This window comes from Leptopilina boulardi, unplaced genomic scaffold (genome assembly GCF_019393585.1).
Source record: "Leptopilina boulardi isolate dan_hultmark-lab unplaced genomic scaffold, ZJU_Lbou_2.1 LbouV2_255, whole genome shotgun sequence".
Lineage (NCBI taxonomy): Eukaryota > Metazoa > Arthropoda > Insecta > Hymenoptera > Figitidae > Leptopilina > Leptopilina boulardi.
Genome location: NW_026137813.1, coordinates 428,972 through 449,625, shown reverse-complemented (window position 1 = coordinate 449,625; position 20,654 = coordinate 428,972). Strand labels below are relative to the sequence as shown.

Sequence of the window (20,654 nt, the reverse complement as noted above, 5' to 3'; positions counted from 1 at the left end):
TAATGAAAAATAAAAAAAATCTTTTTTTAATGAAATAACTACATTTAATTAAATTTTTCTATTTAAAAAAAGTAATTTTATTTATTTATAACGTTCAAAAAATTTGTATTAAATGTTTATAAATTAGAAATAGTATTTAAATAATTTTATTTAAATATAAAAGTTGGTGGAACTGAATTTAAAATATGAGACAGTATGACGTATGAATGTGACGTAATGGAGGTGGATGGTTCCTAAAGATTTTTTTTTTTGTTCCAAAAAAGAAATCGGAAAATTATAATTAAAAAAAACAAACAGTAATAAATATTTAGAAAAGTTTATTAAACGCATGTAATATTTAATTATTTTTTCTATCAATTATGACTGAAGAGTCGCAACAATCGGAGACATCCGCGCAATCCGAATCTTCCAATACAAGAAATGCAGATATCACAAAAATAAAGGACACTAAAAAGGAAAAATGCCGACCAATGACAAAGGTAATTTTCTAAAAATGTATCTTCTTTATGATTTCTATATAACAGGATTTTTATATTATTTTGTAACAAAACTGTTAAAAAATACATCTTTTATTGAAAATTGTAAGGTTATGTTTTAACCGCTGTCAACATATTTTAAAAAATTTTGTATTCCTAAATATTTTTTATTTTATTATAATTGAAAAATAATAAATAAAGTTCTTGAAAATTTATTATTAATTTATTTTTCATTTAATGCAACATGTTTTTTTGTGACAAGTGAAATATTTATGTGCGAATATGAAAATCGCAGGGTAGTCACAAGTCTGGAAAATTGAATAGATTTACAGAAAAATGTCAATTATAAACTTTCTCTATAGATAAAAAATTTTTTAACAATTTTTTACTTTTTAATTCATAAAAATTTTAATTCAAATTAAATTTTAAACAATATGCATTTCAATTCATATTATAAATTTTAATTCCTTAAACTTTCAATCAATTCTAATTTTTAATTTTGTCAAAACAAATTTATTAATATTATAATTTTCATCGAAATTCAATCTATCGAAAATTAAAATTAATAAAATTTCAATCTGTTCAAAGATTAATCGATTTAAGTTTTAAATTATTCGAATTTTAATTTATCCACATTTTTGATTGATTTAAACTTCAAATAATCAGAATTTTAATTTATCCAAATTTTAATGAACTATTGTTATTATCAAATTAATTTTATTTATTCCTGAATAAAAATACATAGCAATATTTTCAATAAAATTTTATTAAGAATTTTTTAGAATTGAGACAAATTTTCAAAATTTGAATTCAGTAGAATAGATTTTGAAAAAAACTTTAAAGATTCTTTTTTTAATTTTTAAAGTCTAATAATTATTATGCAAATTATTTTAATTCTGAATTTCAGCAAAATATTTTCAATTCAAATCGTTAAAAAGTTTTCAATAACTTTTTTAAAAAAGTTGTCTAAAATCGATGCTTGAAAAATTATTGAGTTTTTAATTGATACAATATTTGAAAATAAAATTAAAAATAATTTTGTTTAATTAGAGTTGTTGACAATTTTAATAATTAATAATTAATAGTAAGTTGATTCAATATTTGAAGCTAATTTCAGTTATTTGATTGGATAATAGAATATAATTTCAAATAATTGATTGGAGATAAATTTTATATATTTTTGTAAAGAAATAATTTAAAAATTTTATTTTTAAGTTGGATTTTTAAAAATGTTTTGAATTTAAATATTGAGAATTATTGTAACACAACAATTTTTTAATTAAATTATTTATTATTATTAAATAACTTTAGAAAATAGTTATAAGATCGTTTGTTGAATATATTTGTTAATTTTTGTGAATCTGTTAAAAATGAAAATTTTCTATTTTGCACTTTAATTGTTTTTTTTATCACTTTTTCGTTACTTTTCGATAAATAAATTCACATTTTCACCTATTTTATGAGATAAAAGTTTTGAACGTTCAAATGAACAAAATATTTTTTTCCATCTATAAATTATTAGAAATTATAATGTCAATGTAAAATAAAACAGTAAATTAAACAAATATTAAATTAATAACTTCTTTTTAGATATTTAAAACAATTTTTAGTAATAAAATTCGTACTTAATGAAGTTAAAAAGAAAATTTTGTTCATTTCAACGTTCAAAACTTTTGGCTCATCCTATTTTCAAAAAAAAGGTATTGTGATTTTTTTTCTAGTAAATAAGAGTGAAATAAATAATAAATTATTATATATTTATTTGAAACCCGTTTATGTTTGAAATAAATAAATAAATATATTAAAATTCACTAAATTAAAAAAAAAAAATTAATAAAATTTTTTAATATCAGGAAAATTGAAAAATTTATTCTTGTGGCAACCTTATAGGAAAGCGAAATATTTTTTGCGAATATATAATGGACAATTATTTTCACGCCATAATAATTATTTATTGTTATACATTTTTTTTAGGTAGTGGTACGTCGACTACCACCGTCAATGACACAAGAACAATTTATCGAGCAAATTTCTCCTCTACCAGATTATGATTATTTATATTTTGTGAAAGCTGATATGTCACTGGGACAATATGCATTTTCTCGTGCATACATTAATTTTCTCAATCAACAGGATATTTTTATTTTCCGAGAAAAGTTTGACAATTATGTTTTTGTTGATTCGAAAGGTACGGAATATCCTGCAGTTGTTGAATTTGCACCATTTCAGAGATTGCCAAAGAAACGAATTGGAAAGAAAAAAGATTTAAAATGTGGCACCATTGAATCTGATGCTTATTATATTAATTTTTTGGAGAGTCTCAAAAATCAAGAAAGTGACTCGGGCACTAGTCAACCGAAAACGGAATATTCATATCAACCTGCCGAGAGTTAGTATATTTTATTTTTTTCATTTTTTTTTTTGTTGTTTTGTCTACTTTTGTCTTTATTTTTTGTTTTTTCTCTTCTATTAATAGATTTTTTTTTTTATTGAATAATATTGATTTTTATTGCATTTTTTAGACACTCCGAAAAAAGTAACAACACCATTGTTAGATTATTTGAAGCAACGAAAGCAGGAAAGACAACGTGTTCGTGATGAAAAACGAGAAGAAAGACGACGTCGCGATTTAGAGCGACGACGAGCGAAAGATGAATCCACTGTGTCTAAGGTAATTTTGCTTATAAATTTTAAATTAATTTTTTTATACTATTTTTTAAACTATTTTTTACTCTATTTTTAACATTATTTTTAACTTAAAAAAAAGAAAATGCAACTTAATTTGACTTTTATAGAGCGAAATGAAACTAAACGAATTTTTCTAAATTCAAATTTATTTTCCTTATTCAAATTGTAATAACGAGTAAAAATAGTTTAAAATAAAATTTCTTATTGTTGCATAACAGAAAATTTAGTTTAGAATACATTTTGAAAATTTATTTAATGTCTTTATTTTTGGAGTTAAACTATTTAAAAAAAAATATAGGAGTTAAAATTTTGAAAATTATAATAACTAAAAAAATTCTTTTAAATCTTTGACTAGAGAAAATTCCATGAATTGACAGTAGAAAACTTATTTGTAAATCTGTTAAAAAATTAAATTTTTTAAAAATATAATTTCAATTGTTTCATTTAATACTTGAAAATATTTTAAATTATTCAATTATTTGATTGAGTATTTTGAAGTTAATTTCAATTAAATATGATTAGTTAATAAATATTTTTGATAATTTATTTTGAGCTCATATTCAAATCAATCCAATAATTCTTATAAATTTTTTAATCAACAATATTCCATGAATTGTCCTTAAAAAACTTTTTGTAAATTTGTTTAAAATTGATAATTTTTTTTTTATTTATTTTATCTTGAAAATTTCGTCGATAAATTTAAATTAGATTAATTTCCATAAAGCAGACTTGAAAATCTTTTTTTAAAAACTGGACAAACTTACAAAATTATTTAAAAATTTGTTTTTCTTTTTTCAATCGTTGATCATCAACTTTGTCAACTTCACCGACGTTTTTCTTAATTCAAATTTCGAAATTTTGTTTATGAATTATTTTTAAAAATTTAAAGAAGCAATGAAATTAATTAATTCATTTAATATTTAATAATAAAATTTGAATATTTAATAATAATAGTAAAATATTATTAGTAACTAATTAAATTGATTTGAGAATTAAAAATATCGACTTTTCGCGACTTTTTTTGCGTCTTAAAGTAGATAACGAAAATTCGTGAATCGTTTAAAATGTTCTTTGCCATCAAATACAGTATATTAAATTAAATATCATTGTAAACTTTTGAAAAAAAAAAACGGAAAATAATACATCAACTGAAATAATAAGAAAAATATTTCTAAACTACAAATTTTTATTTTAACTCAATTTAATTATGAATTATAATTTTATAAACTTGTTTTATATATAAATTAATTAATAAAAATTAATTAATTGTAAATTAAAATTAAGTTTTAATGATTTTACTGTATTTGTTGACATTGAATCTTCAATTCACAGAAAAATGTCGATATCACAAGTTCACATTCAGAATATAATAACAAGGCAATTTCATCAAGCGAAGAAATACATTTGGAAACAATCAAATCACTAATACAATCATCCAATAATTCATTTGATGTTTATCGAAAAATTAATGAAAAGTCAAAATTTAATGAGATTCGTGGAAAATTGAAAACAAATAAAAATCAACAAAAAAATTACGAGAAATTTGTTGATTATCGCGAGAGAAATTTAACACGTGATTATTATTGTTGGGATAATATTTCCGATTATCATTGGTATTGTGTAAATAATAATAATAATAATAGTAATTATTATCGAGGATGTAAATTACAACATGAACAATATAATTACAATTATAAATTATTTCCCACATTATCGGAATCACATTCAATAAATTTACGCAAATTTCAAGAATTTCGAAATATCGCGAATGTTGGCAAGTCAAAAAGTTGCGATTCAATGAATAATAATAATAAAAATTTAATAAACAACGTTTGTCATATCAAGTCTATTGCTAAAATCAGTTTACCAGGATTTCGAAAGAATTCATGATGAAAATTACAGAATTCGTGTGATTGAAAAAAAAGAGAAATTCACGTTCTGAAGATGAAATCGATTTTTATCTTGAAGAGTGTCCACCGCCGTTAATTTATGATTATTAAATCTCCGAACGTAAATAGCGTTGTTTTGTTATAAAATTTTTTGAGTGGATGAAATTTTTTTTAAAAAAAGAAATTAATGCATTTATGCAAACACATCAAAATTTGTTATTATTTTATTTTGTAATAAATGTTTTATATTACACTTTTATTACATAAATTGAAGTTTCATTCTGTCGGATTTTGTATTTATCTACTAAAAATTACTATTTGCAACTTTTTTTTTATAGTTTGTTAATATTTGGCTACTTTTTTTAAATTTTTAGTTCCTCAAATTATCATATTTAGATATTCTTATATCTCATTTTTTTTTTATTTTATTAAATTTATATATTTATTTACTTTTACAAATTGCGATTAAAAATTATTAATTTGTCCTCAATTTAAAAATTTTAATTTGAGGATTTCTAAAATTCTCAATTTATCCCGAAAAATTTATTTTTATTTTTATTCTTTCTATTTTTTGGGGGGGAGGGAATTCCTAATATTCTCTACTATTCCTTTAATTTCTTCAATTTTTTGTTTTCGTAAATTTTTGATTTCCTTTCATTAAAAAAAAATTCGTTTTTTAAACCTGACAATTTTCGAAATTGTCATTTTGTAAGAACTTTTGTTTAGAAAGTTGAACATTTTTATTATTTTTTTTTTTTTTTAATTCAAGAAGTCAAAATTTAGAAAATGTAAATTTCTGCTTAATATTATTTGAAATAAATTTAATTTTTAATTTTTTGTTATAGGTTCTAAAAAATCCAGACTCCGAGAGAGAAGTAAATAAGGACAACAAGGAGAATAAGGAGGAGAGAGAGAAAAATATTGCCAAGGATGTGAAAATTCGTAATAAAAGAGATGATAAATTTAGGGATAAATTAATGAGAGATCGTGAGGGAAAATTAACGGCAAAAACTTATAGAGATGAGAAATTTAAGGACAGAGAAATGAAATATCAAAAGAAGCATGATGAGAGAAAATTGTATGGCAAAAAAGAGGAGAGAGATAATAATTTTAAAGAAAGAAATGAATCGAGAGATGAGAGAAAATTTGATAATCGTGATGAAAATAGAGAATTTAAAGAACGTAAAATAGATGAGAAAAAAGGTAAAAGCTATGAGAAAATGCGTCAGGAAAAGAAGCGATTGTCGGAGACAAAAAAACAAAATTTAATGGAAAACAGTGTTGAGATAATTGGCGAAAAAGTGAAAATTGACGAAACTAAAAAGTCTGAGAGCAATGAACAGAATTCAATGGAAATTGATAAAGTGACATTGGAAGCAAGAGGAAGTGTTGAAAAAGAATTTGTGAATATTAAAACTCATGGAAAAGAGGATGAAGAAGAGGTGGGAGTAGAAGAAGAAGAAGAGGAATTGAAAGCTGTTTTAGATGAAGCACCAAATTCTGAAAGTAATACAATTATTTCGCTATTTTAATGATTATAAAAATTGGAATAGTAATTTAATTTTTTTACATTTTAAAAATAGTACTGCTATAAACTATATTTCATTTTTCAATGATCTATTTAATTTATTTTTTGTTGAATTTTTTTTTATTAATTACTTATTTTCATTTATTTTTTGAAACAAAAATATCAGTTGTACAATTATGAGTTTTGAATTGATTAATTAATCAAAATTTCATTATTTGTTTTTTTATAATAATTTAGTGTTAGTGTTGAAATAAATTATTTTTCATATTATAGATGCTGAAAGATTATTGGGATCGGGAGATGAGAAAATTCCAGTGAATTGTGGAAAATCGATATCCGATGAACAATTAGACAAGGAATCGGATTATTGTTGTGTGGATGAACCAAAAAAAGAGACGGTACTTGTAAAAAGAAGAAGTTCTCTGGAAAGTGGTGGTGAAGGTGGAGGTGGAGATGGTGCATGTTTGAGACGTCACAAATCATTAGACGGCGAAGATCAAGGAAATTTGCAGAAGAACGTAAGAGATGAGAAGGAGAAAAATAAAAAGGATCCCAGATTGGAACGACGCATTAGAAATAAGGTAAGTTTAAATAAAAATATATTTAAAATATTTTACATTTGAAAAATAATTTTTATGTTTTTTTTTTTTTTTATTAATTAAAGGATCGACCAACAATGGAAATTTATAGACCTGGAATGGGTAAATTTAGTAAGCAACGTATTGAGAGAGAAAAATCAACTAACGACGAGAGAGCATCTTTATCACAAAGTCCAACGCCAACTACAAATGTTTCTACGTCTTCAAAAAATACTAAATCAGGATCTGAAGTTCGCTCCATGACTTTTAAGAGAAGCGTTAGTCGAGATATACCTTAATGAAAAAAAAAAAAAAAAAACAAGATTTTCTTTCTTTCTTTCTTTTTAAAGGGAAAACATTGACCGCAAATAAGTGAGTTAAATATTTAATTTATTAAAGTTTTCCCCCATTTTCATCAACTTTTATCTATTGTGATATTTTACATACTTATTTTGTTTTTTTAAATTCTAAATTTTCGAATTTACTTCCTTTTAATATTAATATAAAAAATTACAATTAATTAATTTTATAAATTTTTTTTTTAAACGATTAATATAATAATTGTAGTAATTTTTTTTTTTTAATTTCCACTTCAGTAAAATATAACAATTTCAGATGACAAATTTTGTTTGAAAAAAAAAAAAAATTTGCTTCATGGAAAAGTTGGAATAGTGCCGAAACGCCGAAAAACTATGTTATAATGTAATCCAAAATTCAAGATTTTGTTAGATATTCAATTGAATAAGTATCAAAACAAATTTATTAAAAAAATTTTTTTTTTTTTATTGTAAATTGTTATTTTATTTTGTTAGGATTTTTTCTATTAAAAAAAAAAATAATATCAGTTTCAAAACTTATTACACATGTTTTTTATTAATTTTTTTTTACAATATATAAAAATACTCTAAGTGTAAATATATTGGAAAAATTTGATTTTAATTAATTTATACAAATTATTCTTATAATTTAAGATACTTATTGCAACTCTTAAATTTGTAAGTGTGTGTATGATTTTTTTTTTTTTTGTAAAAATTATTAGGAGAATCTTTTCGATTTATTTGATACTCTACTTGAACTTCTTCGAACAACTACTTCTTCTTGTTTTGTCCTTTTTGGTTGTGGAGCTCGACTTGTGGACGAATTGTCTGAATCACTTGTTCTTCGTGACTCGGCTGAAGGAAAAAAGGAGAATTCTTTTTTTTATTCAAATTTTATTAAAAAGTTTTTAATTTTTTTCTGATAGGATAATTTTTATAAGACTTTATATGGTTTTTTTTTTTTTTACTTTTAAGCAAATTTTCATTATTATCGAATTTGACTGAATTTTTATTTAATTAAATTTACATTTGAGTAACTTTTAATTAATCCATTTAGGTAAATTTAGATTTGATCATTTTTTAATTATTTCATTTAAATAAATTTACATTTTTCCAATTTAATTAAATTGTTATTTAACAAAATTTGCAATTAATCAATTTTATTTATAATAATTGAATTTGCTTTTGACGAAATTTTCTATTGAAAAAATGTTTTATTGATCCAAATTTTCATTAATTTTGTGATAAAAAATTTGTAGAAACTCTAAAGTTAATAAAATGTTATTTCGTTTCTTTTTATTTATTATATTTTAATTTAAATTTAGAATATATATCATTTCAGTTCGTTCATTGTGAGTAATTGTGAACTTGGTCAAAAAAAAAAGAAAAAAAAAAAATTTCTTTAGACAAATTTCTGATTATAAAAAGTTCATAAATTTTGAAGTTTTTTGTATTATTATACAATTTTTTGTTAATTAATAATATTAAAAATTTCTTTTCTCACCATTTCGTTCTGGCGTTTGATTTTCAAAATTTCTTCTTTCTGTTCTACTGGATGATCTTGTGGCTGTAGCAGGTGTTTTTATCGATTTTCCTGGTGTTTTTGTTGATTTTCCCGGTGTTTTTGTTTGTAATTTATTATCTTTTGTTGATTTACTAGCTGTTCTTGTTCCTCTTCTAGGAGTTTGTTTACTTTTTATCGGTGTACTCTCTGCAAAATCTTCATCACTATCAGGCGATGAATCTGATTTTCGTGAAGGTTTTCGACCTACGCGTTTTTTAGCTGCAACAGCTGAATTTAATTTTTAATTAATTAAATTTAGTTACTTTTTTTTTTTTGTTAATTATTTGAAAATTTTAATTATAATATTAATGGAGGTAATTATTATCATTCCAGGGGCTATTACAATACCTATTTTTTTTAAATTAATTATTTTTCGAAAATTTGTTTTAACAGTAAATAAATAAGTATAATAAATAATTCCAAAATTATTTAAAAAGCAATACTCACCAACTCTCGAAGGTGTTTCATCTTCACTGTCCGAAGAATCATCATCATCATCATCATCATCATCATCGACAATCCGAGCATTTTGTCGTGGCTTTTTTTTATTTAACGGAGGTCTTGGTGGCGGTGGCATAGCCTCACTATCAGAAATATTACCCTCTTTTTCATTATTTTCAGCGTTCAATAAATCATTAATTTTTTCTTCCAATTCTAAGCATGCTGCTTTTGCATCTGCCTTTTTCTTTGTCGAATCAATTATAGAATTGAGTGCTTTCAACACTTGTTTATTGTGAATTTTGTCTTTTAAAAGTGGCAATCCCTCAATAAGTCGTCGTATACCTAAAAAATTCATTTCCAATCAAATTTTCCGAAAATATTTAAATTTTTTAATTGAAAAAATTCAATTAGTTTAATTATCAAAAAGGAAATTAGAAAATTTTCTTTAAAATAATTAAAAGGAAATTATTTTAAGTTTAAAAAAAATTGAATACTCACTCTTTGCATTAAATTGCAATAATGAAAGACAATAAGAGAGATCTCGCCATTGGCGTTCTGTTGTTGCTAATTTGAAACGAGCACAAATTTTTTCAATAATTGTATCAATTTGTCTTTCTTTTTGCAACAGTCCAAGAATAAATCTGTAAATAGACATTTTTTTTTTAATTGAAAATTTCTAGAGTTTAGTAGTATTTTATTTATGGACTATTTTTTTTTTAAATTTTCTTTTGAAATTAGAAAAACTTACTGTAAAATTTCTTGGAAACAATCTTCGTCAAGTTTCAAGTCAGGATCAGAGAGACGTGACAAAATATCCGGCATAACATTGTAAAGTGCATTTCCTTTTTGTGACAATTCTTTGAAAAAAAGCTTTGTATTGTGACGAATATCAGGATTAGAATCCACAATGCAAAGGGCAAATTCAGATATACTACCCTTTACTCGAATCATTTCTCTCATTATAAGATTAGACAACATTCGAACGCAAGTACTTCGAACTTGTTCACTGTTATCCTTTAGTCTTTTCAATGAAAAAGAAAATCATTGTTAAAAATATAATTATTTAAAATATGAAATGAAAATAATTTATTAAATTATAGTATATTTTTTTAGAAAGAATTTTTTTCCAGATTTATTTTAATATTTTGATTATTTTATTTCATTCGCAAATAGGTATTTAAATAATATTATTCAAAGGAAAAAAATTTCTTTTTTTTTATCTATTTACCTTCCGTAAATGTGACTTGTCCATGGTTCGACCTCATTGGGAAATCTCGTTGCCAAATCTGTTAATCCAATAAGAATATTAGATCGGATGCCCGAATATGGTGAACGTTCGAGAATAGTGACTAAAAGTTGAAGATGATTTGCACAAAATGTAGAACTTATCGTCATCATTTTACTGAGTGCAAGAACGCTATAGGCTTGTAATTTTTCATCATTATATTTATCGGGATCTTGACAAATATTTACAATCAACGGACTGAAATTATAGAAAAAAAAAAAAACATATAAAGTTTCCATATTTAAATAAAAAATGAAATTAAAAAGTGAAATAAAATTTTAATAATTTCTTATAAATTTTTAATTGCAAAATAAAATACTTACACATATTGTGACAAAAATCCATTATGCGAGAGAATTTCATTTTCAAGACATGAATTTATGAAATCAGCATCAGCATCATCGGCTGAAGCGCCTTCAAGTGCGTCCTCTCCATTGTCTTCAATTGTACTTAACTAAAATATTTTAAATATTATTTTTCACATTTTCCAATATTATTAAAATTTATTTCTTTTTACTGTTTGTAATTTTTTATTTATTTTTTCTTTATCTATCAATTTCTCAATTTTTCTCAGTGACAATAAAATTTTTTTTTTAACAAAAAAAAGTGTAAAGAGTAACAAAAAAAGGCCTTTTCATTATAATTATCAAAAATTAATTTAAAAAGTGTTATTTAAAAAATAAATTACAGATCAACAATAATAATAATAGTGGAATGTTTATTAATTTACCTCCTTGTTACGTCTCGTTACACTTGCGGAGCTTGGAGTTGATTCTGTTGAATTGAGAATAGATCTGCCTAATGTTTTTCTACCTCTTGTACCCTTTTTTTTATCGCGCAATGCATTTCTTCTTTTTAATTCTTTATAAATAGTTGTATCTAAATGAACCATTTGCCGAATAGCAACATGACCAATTAGATACACCAATCTACTCAATAATATTCCACGTAATTTTTTATCATCAACATTAGTCTCTTGAAATAAATCAGTGGCTTTTATAAGCAAACTTTTTGCCAAATGATCCGGTTGATTAGCCAACTGAAATACATAAAAAAAAAAAATTCAAATTACTAAAAAAAAAAAAACAAACAAACGAACAATAAAATCAAATACAAAATAAATAATTGTAATTTAAATTGAATCGTGAATTTCGAAAAGGGCTCAATTTTAAAATCCATAAGAGTCATTTTCACTATCAATTGTTATACAAAAATTATACGCTTTTTCGAGTTGAGCCCTTTTCAAAATTTACGATTCAATTCAAAATTATATAATTAAAATAAAATTAAACAAATAAAAAACGAAATAAAATATTAAATTGTTATTGTTTTATAGAGGAAAATAGAAATACATACGTGATAAATGACGTTTATAGCGTGCGTAGCAAAAGAAACGTAACCATTTTCATTTTGCGAGCAAAATTGGTTTGTTAATAACAATAAAATGTATTTAAAAATATCATGATCGTTGGCATACCTGATAAATAGTTAATATTTTGATTAATAATAAATTTCATATATATATCCTTTCATGCATAGTTAATTGAATTAAATAATAAATGATTGATCAATTTCTTTTCAGATTATCCAATCCAACAAAACAAAAAAAAAAAAAATAATAACACGGGTTTTTAATTTATATGACAGAGCAATTGGCTTGTCTTAAAAAATAATTCCATGTAACTAATTTAAAAAAAAAATCAAAACATTTTTAAATATGAATGACTTTTCGTCTGATTTAATTGAAAAAAAAAATTTTTAACTAAAACTCTTTGAATTCAAATTACTCTAAAACCCCATTTTCTCTTTTGTTAAATTTTTTGGTAGTATCCAAAAAAAAAAAGTTCTTTCATTTACCGTATAGGTGGTTTTTCCACATCGGAACCATCTTGTTTAATTTGCATAAATGCACGACATGTATCGCGAGCCAAAAGCAAATCAGTTTCTGAACGAGGTCCAAATCCCACTTTAATAAGTGTCTCTAAATTTCCAAGTACAATCCCCGGTTCAGCTTGTGCTGCCATTGTTATTAACATTAATGCAGCACGACTTTCTCCAGCCGTTGTATCTGATAATTTCAATGTAAACTTTTCCCACAAAATCTGAAAATTGATTAAAAAAACAAATTTTAAAATTAAATAATATTAGAAATACAAATTTTAGAATAAATTAATATGTGTACACATATTCATTTATCGTATTTCTCAAATAGAATCAAAATATAAATTTTCAACAGAAAAAAACAATTTAATATTTACTTGTAATATTTCTCCATTGAATTCATCTTTTGTACGCCATGTGACGATCATTTGTGCCAATGCCGGACTCTGTCCTGCTTCTAAACTTTTTACTAAATCAATTAATTTATTAGCAGATTTTAATGCTTTTTGTCGTGACGATTGAACTGCTTCATTTTCACAAAGATATATTTCCTTATAAACAATAGCGACATTATCACGTACCGATTGTTCGCGAACAAATACTTGATATAATGCTTTACGAATTCCACGATCGGCGCCTTTTATTTCAAATTGATAAGCCGCACCCAATAGTGCACACGATTCAACAGCATCGCCAACTGTTGTTGAAAATAATAAATGTTCAATCATTGGTATTGCATTCTCCATTTCTTCAGCGAAAGTCAATGAATTCTGTAAATAAAAATTTCAATTATTTGTACAATTTTCAAAAAAATTTTTTAAAGGAGTAAATTATTTAAAAAAAAAAAAAACTCTTATAATTTATACTTATGTATAAAATATAATAAACTTTTTCACCTCAAAATATGAGACAATTTGTTTTTTATTTTTCAATTCCTCCTTTTGTTTCATTAGATTTCGATCATTTGCTTTGGATGTATTTTGTGCAACATTTTTATTTGCATCCATTGAAGTTGGTGAATCTTCTGATTCGGCAAATATTTTACCGAGAAATAAAAGTAAACAATGAGTTTTGTCCTCAATTTTCATTGTATCGAAATCTTCACAATTTGGCAAAAGTTTAATAACTGATTTTAATCGTTTCACTGCATCGACCATATTTTCCTCTAACATTAATTGTCTCACTTGTTCGAAAACTTCATTTATATCAACATTCTCGTTAGGTTCTTCCATATTTTCTGTAATTAATTATTATAATAATGTAATAATGACATATTTTCTGCAATTAAATATACAATATTGAAAAAATGGAATTGTTAATTAGAAAATTTGCCAAAAAAAATTATTATTATTATTATTATTATTATTATTATTATTATTATTATTATAAAATTTGTAAGGATTGCCACGCTTTTGCTACACTAAAATTCGCTGACTTTTCCAGGTTTTCCAGGACAAAAAACGTTATTTTTCCAGATTATTTATTTTATTAATATATATTATGATTTATAGAATCATTTATGGTAATTTGATAATTTAACTTTGAATATTGTAATTTTAATAATTTTATAATTGATAATTTATTAACAATAATTATAGATTTTTGATCAATATGATTTACTAAAATCATATATAAAATATGAATTTTTTTCCTATTTCAAAATGTTAAAATTTATTGAAATAATTAAAATAAAATGTTATAAAATATTTTACTTGATATTATTAATGTTATTAGATTTTAAATTCATATTACATTAATTCTTTAATTAATAAGAATATTATTAAGAAATTTTATTTCAAATATTTCAAAATCGAACTAAGATACAAATTTTCAAAATTTTAATTAAGTAGGACAAATTTCTAATAACAAATTTTTTAAATTTCATATTTAACATTTTTTTGAAGTCTAATTTAAACAGTTTATTTGAAATAAAAATTTTAGCATACGTTTTAGTTTTAATATTCAAAAAAAATTTCGGACAATAATTAAGTTTTACACATTTTTGAATTAATTCTGTTTTAAATAATTAAATTGCAGAAGACTTTACATTTGTATTAAATTTTCTGCAAATTTAAACTGTTGTTGTATTTTTTTAATTTCTGAAAACAATTCAATTTTAGAGTTATTATTTGAAATTTTTTTAAATAATTAAATTTTTAATAAAAATATTAAAATTATTAAAAACTAATTAAATTTTGGAAATATTACAGTTGAAATTTTTAAAAATAATTGAATTTCAAAAGATTTTGTTAAATTTAAAGACAATAATTAAATTTTACAGAATTGAAAATAATTTATCAAATAAAATATTAGATAACCTTTTTTAAAAATTATTGAATTTTCAAAGATTTACAATTCATATTTTTAAAAATAATTGAACTTCTAGTGATTTTTAATTAAAATTTTTGAAAATAATTGAATTTTAAATTATTTGAATTGAAATTTTAATTGATTTTATTTGATGTCTTTTTTTTAAATTTTAAACAATTATTGAATTTTATAAAATTTTCAATTGTAAAAATAGTTGAAAATATTTGAATTTGTGAAGAATTTAAGTAAAATTATTGAAAACAATTAATTTAGAGAAGAATTTTAGTTAAAAATTTGTTAAATAATTGAAATAAAGAAGATCTGAAGATGATTTCCATTGTATACTACAAAAGGACGTATTTTATTTGAAAGTCTTTTTAAAAAAGTTGAAAATGTCGCATCTTATTAGAATAAGTTGAAAAAAGTTTTATTTTTGAAAAAAAGAATCGGAAAAACTCGTTTAATCCGAGGTCTATAAAAATTACACATGAAAACTTACCTTCATCATCGAGAATTTCTTTAATCGTTTCTAAAATATGAGGAAGTTTACTTTTCAATAATTCCATTCTTTCCTCATCACCTCGTTCACTTCGACTGGCAAAGGCCGTTTGTGCTTCCTTTAATTTTGCCTTGGCTTCGACAAGTTGCTTTGCAAATTTTTCCTTATCCAACTATAAAAATAATAATGTTTATGATTTTTATTTTTAAATTAAAATTAACAATTTTCTTTTTCATTTTTTGCCTTATTACCTTTGCTGCAAAAGGATTTCCTTCTAATAAAGCACGAATTAATTGTAGCGCTTGTTTTCGTACATTTGCACTTTTGTCCTCTAATCTTTTAACAACAGCGGCCAAAAGTTGTGCTTGTCTATTGAGAGGAATTGCACGTTCTGTACATAAACGTTGCCACACTTGAAGAACTTTCGATCGAACATAAGCGTTACAATCAAGAATATGTTCCTCCAAATAACTAAGACATTCGTCGCGTGTATCTTTTTTTTCATCACTAAGATCTTCGGAAGTTAATGCGCCCAATACAACAACGGACAATACTCCAATCACACAATTTCTCAATGTATAAAACTGGAAAAAAAATTATTTTTTTTAAATTTAATTAAAATTTATCTTTTTTTAGTAAATTAAAAAAAATACCTCATGATCAAGATAACATGTGATATTATCTAAAATTGGTAAAATTAAATTTGGATCTGTGGAGGCGATTGTTTCAAGAAATATTGAAATATTTCGAGCATCGGATTCCTGTGGTTCATTTTGGCTAACTTCGCGCATTATTTCTTTTATCATTCCCGTGCAGCCAAATTTCTGTGCCATTTGTACCACGCCAATAGCTAAAGGTGCGGCCAAATAATCATATAAAGTCACCAACTAAATGAAAATAATCATTGACATTAAATATGAAAATAAGAAAGCAAACAAAATTGTAAAATAATTTTCAAATAATTAAACTTTTTAATAAAATTATTTACAAAAACAAACCTGAACAATTCGAATCACACAAGTTATTCCCTGATTATGCTTCTTTACCAAAATTGCTAGAATCTGAGAAAAAAATAGAATAATCAATTTAATGAAATTTATAACAATAGATTAATAATTATTCTATAATTCTAATTATTCTAATAATTTTAATATTAAAATTAATTTATCGATGAATAAAAATTTTTATACAGAAACTTACTTCAAAAATTGTATCCCTCGTATCTTTTTGCTTGGGATCTTTTGCTAACTCCAAAATTTTGTAACACACTTCAGTGAGAGCGCTAAAATATTTCAAATAATATTTAATTCAAAAATTGAAATAAAAATATTAACATTTTGCAATTTTATCCAAATTAATAATTACTTTAAAAAAGAATTTTCGATAATTGGAGGATTCCATAATTTATGAAGTGGAAGTTGTAACCATCGAAACATCAATTCTAGAGCACCTTGTCTTTGTCGATCCCATTCTTCTGCTGCATCCGATTTCCTTACAACTTTTTTTCTCTGTTATATAAAAAGAGATAATTATAAATTTTTTTTTTTTGTTCAATAATACAGATAAAAAATAAATAAATAAAAAGAATGACACAATAATAATTGTAAAAATTGCATTCCATACCTTTCCTATATTATCGCCATCATTTGTTTCCTTTTGAAAATGATTGTCAATATGACAAATAATTGAAGACCATAAATAAGCCAACATTTTATTAGCGCACAAATATTCCAATTGCATATTAAACGCTTCATTTGACTGTAAATCTTCTTCTAAATCTTCAATAAGCATTTGTACAGCTAAAAATTTAAAGTTGTGATAAATAATTTAAAATAACAAAAAAAAAAAAACAAAGAATTTGATAATATTCATTAGGGCTGCACTGTTTTAAATAATGATTTAAAATGTGCTTAAAGTTCTAAACGTTGAAATGAACGAAAAATTTATTTACTGCTTTTTTAAGTTCAAATTTTATTATAAAATTTTTATTGTATTCAAAAATACAATAATTTATTAAATGTTAACTATATATTTTTTTATTTTTCATTGTGGTAGTAATTTTTAAAAAATTTATAGATAAAAAAAAGATTTCGTTCATTTGAACGTTCAAAACTTCAGGCTCATCATTTCACTACAAACTTTTTTTTTTGTTAAAATTTTTTTTCGTTCACACGAACGTTCAAAACTTTTGTATCATCTAATATTATTAGGTATTAAATTCATTTTATTAATTCTGTAATGAGAATAATTCTATAATGAATATTATCAAGAAAATTTATTTCGAATATTTCAGAAACGAACTAATTGTAAGACAAATTTTCAAAATTTTATTATTAAATTCTTAAAGTTCCATTTTTATAATTTTTTTAAAGTCTGATTTAAGCAATTTATTCGAATCAAAAATTTTGTCATAGTTTTTAGTTTTTATATGGTCAAAAAAATTTCAGGCAATACTTTAATCAAGTTTTACAAATTTTTAAATAATAATTTTGGAAGAGTTAAAGTTGAAATTATTAGAAATAATTGAATTACAAAAGATTTTGTTAATTTTCAGACAATAATTAAATTTTACAAAATTAAAAATAATTTATCAAACAATTTTATATAAAATTTTTTTAAAATAATTGAATTTTAAAAGATTTACAATTTAGATTTTTGAAATTAATTCAACTTCAAGTGATTTTAATAAAAAATTTTTGATGACTTCTGGTACTAAAAAATTTATTACAAATTGCAGACAAAAAAACAATAATTTGAAAAATGTTTGAGTGAAAAATGGTTTTAGATAATTAAATTTTCGAAGAATTTTATAGAAAACATTAAAAATAATTGAATTTCAGGAGAGTTATAATTGAAATTATTAAATTTCAGAAAGTTTTAGATGGAAAATTTTAGAAAGTTTTTAAATTTATGTTTTTGAAATTGATTGGATTCAAATGATTTTGAATTGGCATTTTTTTTTAGTGATTTCTGTTGCTAAAGAATTTAATAAAAATTAAAGACAAAAATTGAATTTTTAAATTTTCAGGAAAGTAATAATTGAAATTATTAAATTTTAAAAAATTTTAGATGGAAAATTTTAGAAATAATTCAATTTTAGAAGCTTTTAAATTGAAAATTTTTGAAAATAATTAAAATTTCAAAAGATTGTGTTAAATTTCAGACAATAATTATAATAAGAGAAATTTCTAGTGATTTCTGTTGATGAAGAATTTATTAGAAATCACATTAAAAAAAGTAAATTACAAAAGTTTTTAAAATTGAAATATACTTTCTGATAATTGAATTTTCAAAGAATACTTATTATAAAAAGCATTAAAAATAATTGAAATTTTTGCAAATAATTAAATTTCAAGTGATTTTGAATTAAAAATTTTTGGTAATTTTATTTGCTTATTTTTTTTTTAAATTATAAACAATTATTAAATTTCATAAAAATTTTAATTGAAAAATATTTTAAGAGAATTAAATTTGTGAAGAATTTCATTAAAATTATTAAAAATAATTAATTTAGTGAAGAATTTTTTTTTAGTTAAAAATTTGTTAAATAATTGAAATAAAAAAGATCTAAAGAAGATTTGCATTTTATACTAAAAAAAACCGTATTTTGTTTAAATTTTTTTTTAAAAATGTAAAAAAAGTCGCATTTTATTAAAATAAGTTGAAAAAAGATGTATTTTTCACAAAAAGTCGGAAAAAGTCGTATAATCCGAGGCCTGTATACAGAAAGTAAATAATTTACTTTTTCCGTAAATTTGTTTACATAAAAAATGTTCCCTGACTTTCCTATCTTGTGAAATTATTCTAAAATTATATTTAAATAAGAAAAACTAATTAATTTCGAAAATGTAAGGATTTGTGCAATATTTACCCTTTGTTATCCTATCAAAAGCACGTAAAAACACATGTATTTCCAGTTTATTTCCATGTACCAAAACCGAGAAAAATGTGTCAAAATTGTCCAAAATGAAAAGTGTACGCTTGTTTTGAAGTTCATTTTTCGTAGCTAAAAGAATGTTTACAAAATTAATAAGTACTAAAATAATATTAAACATACAAATTCAATTACTTTAGAATCAAAACAATTAAAAAAATAAATATATATAATCAATATGCAAGATGATTTATAAAAAAATGAAAACAATTTTATTTTTAGTAAACAAATATAAACGAACGTCAAAATATTATTTAATTATAATAATTTTCTTATAAAACACTAAAAATTAACATAAAACTATTTTAAAAAGAAAATATTCAGTGTATAATAAATTTTTCAAAATACAAAAAATACTTAAATGACGCGCGATTGTTTGTTATAAACATAACCTCACTTATTTACACTTTAATCTGTTGTGCAAAATACATATAATATTTCATACTTTAAATACTGTCAATTATTAAAAATTTGTAAACAAATATTATAAAACAAAATGAACACTAATAAATTACAATAATATTAATAATAAATTACCATCGAGAGCTTGATTAAGAGCACGAATAGAAGTAACTTCACTAACTGAATATTGTTCAGCATGATTTCTCAAGAGATCATCCTTTGTTAAAGGAATAACAAAATCCTTTACTGACATTGTGAAAATAATTATATTACATTAATTTCACTTTAAAAATCATAAACTTCACTGAATAAAAAATCTCATATAAACTTTGCGCTGCGGTTATTATGTATATTTAACAACAAAAAAAGTCAAAACGACGCGCAGCCCGCGCAAAATTGCCAACGGTCGGTTTCTAAACGACCTAACTGCGCTTGCGTGAATGACGTGTATTGATTGGCTCCTATTGGCGCAATATTTTAAAATTGAATAAAATAAAATTGTTTAAATATTACGTTCAAAAATACAAATACATACCTGTATTAAAAATATATAAAATTAATATATTTAAATAATAAATTAAAACAATTTAACTTTTCATGTAAAGTTAATTATATTTTATTGGGTTAGATTTAAAAATATTCATTATTTTGATCAAAAAAAAAAAAAAAAAAATTAAGAAAATTGAATTATTAAATTTAAAATAAAAAAGGTTAATGTAACATAAAATTTTTAAATTCTCTTTCATATTAATTATTATACACAAAGAATACTTAATACAATAATAAATACAATAATAATTATTAAATTACCTGTTTTATTAAATAAAAATAGAACATGTAAAGTCAAGACTGAAATAACAAG

At 22.6% G+C, this 20,654-nt stretch overlaps 2 protein-coding genes across 3 annotated transcripts; one reads left to right on the top strand and one right to left on the bottom strand.

Annotated features, from left to right (window-relative positions):
- Positions 1 to 206: 206 nt before the first annotated feature.
- Positions 207 to 8,016, top strand: LOC127280819 (regulator of nonsense transcripts 3B). Of its 2 annotated transcripts, XR_007842880.1 has the most exons (7): positions 207 to 479; positions 2,451 to 2,865; positions 2,999 to 3,147; positions 5,899 to 6,559; positions 6,855 to 7,162; positions 7,246 to 7,531; positions 7,775 to 8,016. XR_007842880.1 is itself a non-coding variant. In XM_051304085.1 (6 exons), exons 1-6 carry the CDS (start codon positions 360 to 362, stop codon positions 7,456 to 7,458), a joined length of 1,866 nt encoding a protein of 621 aa, XP_051160042.1. In that variant the 5' UTR covers positions 207 to 359; the 3' UTR covers positions 7,459 to 8,016. The 2 variants fall into 2 exon arrangements, 1 of the variants encoding a protein (XP_051160042.1); XM_051304085.1 differs by having other exon boundaries at positions 7,246 to 8,016.
- On the bottom strand, positions 8,001 to 20,199 carry LOC127280814 (condensin complex subunit 1). Its single transcript, XM_051304079.1, has 21 exons — positions 19,928 to 20,199; positions 19,328 to 19,462; positions 17,080 to 17,255; positions 16,822 to 16,964; positions 16,657 to 16,738; positions 16,455 to 16,517; positions 16,110 to 16,343; positions 15,708 to 16,040; positions 15,457 to 15,628; positions 13,544 to 13,884; positions 13,025 to 13,417; positions 12,624 to 12,868; positions 12,123 to 12,243; positions 11,497 to 11,805; positions 11,090 to 11,220; positions 10,710 to 10,964; positions 10,230 to 10,502; positions 9,980 to 10,122; positions 9,488 to 9,823; positions 8,981 to 9,268; positions 8,001 to 8,331 (listed from the first exon to the last, which is right to left on the bottom strand). The coding sequence occupies exons 1-21, from the start codon at positions 20,043 to 20,045 to the stop codon at positions 8,195 to 8,197; spliced, it is 4,428 nt and encodes a 1,475-aa protein (XP_051160036.1). The 5' UTR covers positions 20,046 to 20,199; the 3' UTR covers positions 8,001 to 8,194.
- Between the last annotated feature and the right edge of the window lie 455 nt (positions 20,200 to 20,654).